The following is a 7,500-nucleotide window of genomic DNA, read 5'->3' on the forward strand; positions in this document are numbered from 1 at the left end:
GTGAGAGAGAGGGGAAAACACAACCCTATCTGGTTCTCTACTTTGCTTCATGATGGTGGCATGTTCATTTACAGTCAAGAAGAGAAGATGCTTTTAGCCCATAACTCTTCTTTTTGTGTTTACTTTTTTGTGTTTTATTTTCAATTTACAATTGAAACGGAACTTTGGACCGTGGAAACAGCAGCCAGGATCATCAGTACATTCTAGAAGGCCCTAGGGCCTCCCTCAGTGGAACTCCTACAGGCCAGGGGCCCTTCTCTGGGGATTGAGTAATGGTGTACAACATGGTAAGTACTGCCCACACAAGGAGAGGCTAATTACTCTGCCAGGAAATAATGGAGGTGTCCTGTTCTTACAAGAGGACAGGTGTGAATAGGGTTTTGCATAATCAGGTTTATACAGATGGACTTTGACATGCGGGGTAATTAGAAGCCCCTCTAAGAGCAAGAATACCTGGTTACTAGAGCAACAGAAATTGGATTGTGAGGAAAGTGGAGGAACTTGTAATGTGCAAAAAAGTGTTTGTATTTGGTACTTCAAGGGAACCAAAAAAGATGTGAGAAAAGAGTGAATAAGAGAGAGAGCATTCCAGTGTGTGTGTTTACATATATTTGTGTGTGTGTGTGTGTGTGTGTGTGTGTGTGTGTGTGTGTGTGTGTGTGTGTGTGTGGATGTGAGCGACCGCAAGTGTTTTTGTGGGTATCTGTGTGTTTATGTGAGCATGACTGTGTTTGTTCATTTGTGTGTGTGTAAATGTGTGAGTGTGAGTTTGTGAGTATGTGTGTGTGCGTGGCCTTGTGTATGCGTGTGTATGCGTGTGTATGCGTGTATATGCGTGTGTGCGCATATGTGTGTGTGCGTATGTGTGTGTGCGTATGTGTGTGTGCGTATGTGTGTGTGTGCGTACTCACACTCCTCCTCTTTAGGGTCGAGCTGCGTGACGCTGACAGACAGGCGGTCCACGCGCTCCTGTAGGGAGTTCACCCGGAACGAGAAGGAGTGGGCCTCATTAAAGAGCTCCCCGAATACGTCCTCAGCATACTTACCTACACTCACACACACACACACACACACACGCAAACACACACACGCACACGCACACGCACACGCACACGCACACGCACACGCACACACACAGACAGGCGCACACATAAGAAGAAACCTACACAGTGGCTAGATACCATTAAACATTAAATCAGACACTTACAGCGATGTGAGAATATGTAAATATCTAGAAAATCTAAAACTCAATATCCAGGCATACATACACACACACACACACACACACACACACACACACACACACACAGACACCCACCGTCTCTCACACACAGACACACACACACACACACACACACACACACACACACACACACACACACACACACACACACACACACACACACATTTTAAATTATTTATTTGAATTCACCAATCATATTCTGCAGAAGCATGGGTTTGCTCCCACATGTCACACGATAGCTTTAGTTCATGCTGGTTGCTTTGCTTGATACAATTTTGGCCCAAACACACACACACACTTCAATGAATTAGACAACCTGCACACAAAAGCCCTAATTAACATTAAAAGTTCTAAACTCAAATACACAGAGAAAGCAGTCCTGTCTACAGACATGTATGAACTCCATACTCAAACATGCAGTAGACACACACACACCCACACACACACACAAAGGTACAATTGAGAGGGATGTGAAACATCACACACAAGTCACTTACTGAGGCTGCTGAGCTGGCGGATGACGTTGGCAAGGGAGATGTTGGTCACACACTCCAGCTCGTTCTTGATGCTACGGGGCAGCACTGTTTTGCACAGGTGCCTGGGCTCGATGCTACGCTTCACCAGCGGCATCCTGACACACACAAACTCACACACACACACACTCACTCACTCACACACACACACACACACACACCTACCTGCAGAGAAAGGGGGAGCACATAACAGAGTATTGAGGTTAAGCCACAGGCGCACAGTCAACGTAGCATCTCCAAAGCTAAACACATGTGATCATTTTGAGTATCCAGCCGTACAAATACACAAGCAGTCACAGGGGACTTCACAAGAATCCCAAGTGTGATCTTTACATCATGAAATGTACATTGACCAACATGTTACAGTACATAGGCTACATTTATTAATTGAAGATGCAAACATCATTGAAGTCTCTAGTTAACTCCTGTATCTGTTCATGCATTATGTTGTACTGTGAACTAAATACCAACAGAATATGAATTTTAGCTGAGTCTGAACTTGTTACAGCTAAGCCACAAAAATGCAGCAAAGTAGGATGGGAATTAATGGTGAACAGGTAAACATTCTGTCTGGGAGCTGTATGTTATTGTGCTCAGTAGTGTCTGACATTAGTTAGCTCCAGCTTGTCATTATGGATTCAGATAAACATTACTCTGGAAACCTCCGCAAAGTTAGTTTGTGGAAAGCACTACTCTCCTGCTGTACACGCATGCCTAGTGTAGACTTTGCATGCAGTTACAGGATTCAACCAACAGGTGGTGTTACAACAGACAGATGTTAGAAGCGCACGCACTGGGCCAACTCTGCTGGCACCTCACACTGCTGTGTGTTTGTAATTCTTAAAGCTCTGGTGTAATTTGCATGTTATGCATGGTCTTAAATGTAATTGTGAGAGAAAGAGAGAGAAAGAGAGAGAAAGATAGAGAAAGAAAGAAGGGGAGAGAGAGGGAGGGATAGAGCTTGATTAGGTTGTACAACACCAGTGTCTCTATGTGACTTTATGTATGTGTGTGTCTGTGTGTGTGTGTGTGTGTGTGTGTGTGTGTGTGTGTGTGTGTGTGTGTGTGTGTGTGTGTACATCTTGGTATGTTTGTGTGTATTCCCCTGTAGGTGGGTGTATGTATTTATGTGTGTGTGTGTGTGTGTGTGTGTGTGTGCACAGGTACATGTGTGCATGCGCCTGACTAGCATGTGAGTGTGTGTTGGCTTGCTGACAGATGTGACAGCCGTAGGTTCTATAGGATGATGTAAGCCTAAGCCGAGCACACTGTTAGAATGACTAATCGAACAGAGAAATACCATGAGCTCACATTTCCCTCCTCCTCTTCCTCCCTCCATCTCCCTACCCTCTCTCCATCTCCCTACCCTCTTTCCATCTCCCTTCTCTTTCTCCATCTCCCTACCCTGTCTCCATCTCTCTCCTTTCCCTCTCTACATCTTTCTCTCTCTCCATCTCCCTACCCTCTCTCCATCTCTCTCTGTCTCTCTCCTATCCCTCTCACATCTTTCTCTGTCTCTCTCTCTCTCGCTCTCCATCCCTCCATCTATCTCCATCTCCTCCAGACTAGGAGTGAGGAAAGGTGGGAAGGTGTGTGTGTGTGTGTGTGTGTGTGTGTTGGGGAGGGGGAGACAGGAGGAGAGGACATATGGATTCTTAAACATGAGGGCTCAGCAGTGGCTTGAATCATCTATTTTTAAGTAAAGGATGAGACAGGAGAAAGCACTCCCTGAGGAAGGGACCAGAGAGAGAGAGGGGGAGAGAGAGAGAGGGAAAGAGAGAGAGGGGGCAGATACAGAGGGTGAAAGAGAGTGTGAGATACAGATAGATTGTCAGTAAGAGGGAGGAGAGAGGGCTTGGGGTAAGAGAGAGACTTTGAATTTGAACAACCTTTTTTTCCCAAAAAAAACACTAAAACAACACACACACACACAAACAAACACAAAAACTCAAGCACACACACAAACCCTACCCTAACTGCACCCCACAAAACCCAGTTGTCTGTTTGTTGACCGACCCATGCCCAACCACTATTCTAGTCTCCACCAAAGACCCAAACATCGCTGTCAAGTCTTGCTTTCCCCCTTATGGGATTTTAGGATGGCCAACCAGGCCTGGCCTACCAAGAGATTAGCCAATGAGAGAGAGAGAGGAGGGAGGAGTCAGGGAAGGGTCAAGAGAGGGATAGAAGGTAAATAAGAGAGAGAGAGAGAAAGGGGGACAGGATTCAACAGACAGGTGGTGTTACAACAGACAGATGTTAGAAGCGCACGCACTGGGCCAACTCTGCTGGCACCTCACACTGCTGTGTGTTTGTAATTCTTAAAGCTCTGGTGTAATGCATGTTATGCATGGTCTTAAATGTAATTGTGAGAGAAAGAGACAGAAAGAGAGCGAGAGAGAGACAGAGAGAGATAGAGAGAGAGAGAGAGGGAGAGGGAGGGAGGGGATGTGGAGAATACACCCAGGAGAGAAGAATGGGGGACAGAATGCGAGAAAGGGGGATTGAGAATGAGTGTGGTGTGAGGTGTGTGTGTGTGTGTGCGTGCGTGCGTGTACGATGGAGCGGTAAGCTGGCGGCGTCTTTCTCTCTCTCACACACTCATAAATTTGTACACATCCAAATCCACACACACACATATATATGTATATAATGTGCAAATGGCCGCATTAAATCCCATTAATGTTAAAAATATCATTACAGGTCTCTCCAGGAGTGCAAGTCTTTTAAAGGCCATTATGGCCACCTCTATGATATTAATGCAGACACACGCACAAAGATGCACAGACGTGCGTACGCGCACACAAATATGCGCACACACACACACAAATGCGAATGCACACACACACTAATGCGAGCGCATACACACACACACACACACACACACATACGCACACATATGCACAGGCACAAACACTATTAAACACACCAGACTAAACAAACTGACTGAAAAGTGGCCACACACTGAGTTTGGCCTGACTAGATAGATAGATGGATAGATAGATAGATGGATACTTTATCAATCCCAAGGGAAATTTAGGTAACTACACAGGGAACTTTCGGGACTACAAGTGGAACTGTAGGGACCTCACTGTGTGGAATGTAGAATATACAGCAGCGTACACGTACAAACCAATAAAGAACCCTGAATATCTTCTCAAACAAACTCAAGCCAGCACAACATAAGCACGGGTCTGACTCGGATTTCAAATATGACAACCCACCAATGACAGCTCACTGAGGGCACGGCAGCCACCAATCAGAGGAGAGTAAGGCACCAGAGCTACCAATCACAGCGTAGAATGTGGACGGGAGGGTGGAGCCACACAGCTGGTTTGGATTAGAAATGCTGGATATGACTCCTGCGGTCTTGGAAATATGCGCGCACACATGCACAGACACACACACATACACACATACACACACACACACACACACACACACCAGTCTCGGAGTAGCAAGGCATAAATCAAAACACCCCACATTGCACAGGCATCTCACACCCTACATCACACTCGCTACATCGCACGCCGCAAAATAACACACTACAAAACACTGTCACTGGTAAATCATTTATACGGCTTGAGAGTGAGAATATTCCCTCTTTTAACTTCTCTCTTTCTTTCTCTCTCTCACACAAACACACACACACACCCCTCTCTCCTAACTTTGTTCTCTTCTCCGCTCTCACCCTCCTTCTCTCTCTCTCTCTCTCTCTCTCTCACACACACACACACACACAGAGTATCTGAATCAAACTGTGGCATGGTTATTTAAGCCTGAAGCAGCTGAGAGAAAGAAGGAATCACAGAGAAGGATAGAGAGATAAAGAAGGAGAGTTATGGAGGGAGAGAAACAGAGAACCAGAGTGAGAGTGAGAGATATGGCGGAGGATCTGAAGGAGCCCCTATCTTAAAAGCCGAAGGGGAGGAGGGGGATATACTTTTCTGTAAGCACAGTGGTATTGGAGGACTGAAGGTCAGCACACACACACACACACACACACACACACCGTGAGTTCATAAAACTGTCATGCCCAACATTTTTTCTTTGATGGCTGGCATGGTTCATTTCCCCATTAGGCTAAAAGAACCACTTCATATCTCTCCCTCTCTCCTCTATCCCCCAAATTTTCATCCCTTTATCCTCCCTCCTGCTCCTTTCAACTGCTGCTTAGCGTGAGAGAGAGAGAGAGAGAGAGAGAGAGAGAGAGAGGGAGAGAGAGAGGGGGATAGAACCAACAGAGAGAAAAGGTGCTGTGCAGCATTCCTATTCATTTGTGCTCTCAACCAAACCAATTTTAACGTGACGGACGGTCGTGTAAGCATGCCACCTGTGTGGTGTGTGTGTGTGTGTGTGTGCGAGCGTGCGTACTCCAGAGGTGAGTGTGTGAGCAAGGTGGCTAAACTCATGGGTGTTTTTGGCTAGTAATTCACTCAGGGCGTAGAGGAGTGAGGTTAACTCCACGTCACAGCTCTGGGGGACACTGCACTGGAACCCTGCTTCATAAGGCTGATATGGTTATGTTATAAATATGCAAAGGCAGATGTCATGTAGGGTCATGGTCTGTGTTCAGTAATATGATCTTGACAGTAGCCGCTCTCTGTACGAACTCTACGCCCCAGTGCGCCTGCGTTGGTCTGGACTTCCTGATCACGGAGACTTGTGCTCCCTGGGAACAGAACCCTGCTGTGTTCTAGAACCCCGAATGGAATTACAGAACACTGAGGGCCTGATTTACTAACAGGATTGCGCCCATTTCTGGCGTAAAATAGCGGTCGTAAACATAAAACGGTATTTACTAAGGGGGCGCAGCGCATATTAACGCTTTGAGGATGTGTACCTGCCAACAGGTGGGATGGCACGGAGACGTGGGTGGTAACGTAGGCGTGAAGCGCACTTTAATGGGAGGAGTGCGCCTAATGATGTATTGCGTGGAATTTACTAAACTGCCTGGCGAGCACACGTCTATGATTTGCGCGCTAATTCTCCGCCTCATAAAAGCACGTCTTAACCAGGAAGCGCATTTCAATTGAGTCTGAAAACGTTGATATGGCAGCAGTGATAATAGCAAGGCGAAGAAAGAAGACATAGACAGCGCACAGAAATAATTTTTTTAAACTCGTATAACACATTTTCAGTTAAGCGAACCACTAATCATTAGACGGTACAGGTTAACCAGCCACGCAATACTTCAATTACTGAACCAGATCAGAGACATCGAACTCTCCAACCGGAGATCTCATTCCATTCCATCAGTTGTTAAACTCAGGACAACATTACAAATATTGGCATCGGATCATTTCAAACAGTTATAGCATCAGCAGTTGGTATATATCTCAGCCTTCACTCAGCCAAATATTCACCCAGGTACTCGATGCATTGCTACCGCGCACTGGTCAATACATTTCCCCACTGCCATAGCTGAAATTAGAGACATCAAACAGGATTTTTTTGAAATCGCAAACTTTTCTGGTAAATGTATTTGTTTCAGTGGGGATATATTGTAGTGAACCCATGTCCCTTGTAGAGCGTATTAATCTCGCCATGTACACATCTATATTGTTATAATAGACAGATTATGCATTAATGCCACCAATAGCATATTATTTATAATCGTGTTCTTTTAAACATTTCGCTGTAGGTGATGGCGGGCAAATCAACAATATAACCCATTGAATCAGGTTCAGTAATTGAGCGAACGTGAACCAATATATCTATCTC

At 45.6% G+C, this 7,500-nt stretch overlaps 1 protein-coding gene across 4 annotated transcripts in view; it reads right to left on the reverse strand.

The window, feature by feature from the left end:
• wasf1 (WASP family member 1) overlaps positions 1-7,500 on the reverse strand; it is a 59,422-nt gene that overhangs the window by 30,770 nt on the left and 21,152 nt on the right. For 3 of the 4 annotated variants that reach the window (XM_080860729.1, XM_080860726.1, XM_080860728.1), the window contains exons 2-3: positions 1,741-1,937; positions 912-1,046 (exon numbers count right to left, since the gene is read on the reverse strand). In XM_080860729.1, coding sequence (XP_080716855.1) covers positions 912-1,046; positions 1,741-1,873 — 268 coding nt within the window. In that variant the 5' untranslated portion in view covers positions 1,874-1,937. Of the gene's footprint in view, positions 1-911; positions 1,047-1,740; positions 1,942-7,500 lie in introns of all 4 variants that reach the window. The other variant, XM_080860727.1, reaches the window with a different exon arrangement.

Source organism: Sprattus sprattus (assembly GCF_963457725.1).
Source record: "Sprattus sprattus genome assembly, chromosome: 2".
NCBI lineage: Eukaryota > Metazoa > Chordata > Actinopteri > Clupeiformes > Clupeidae > Sprattus > Sprattus sprattus.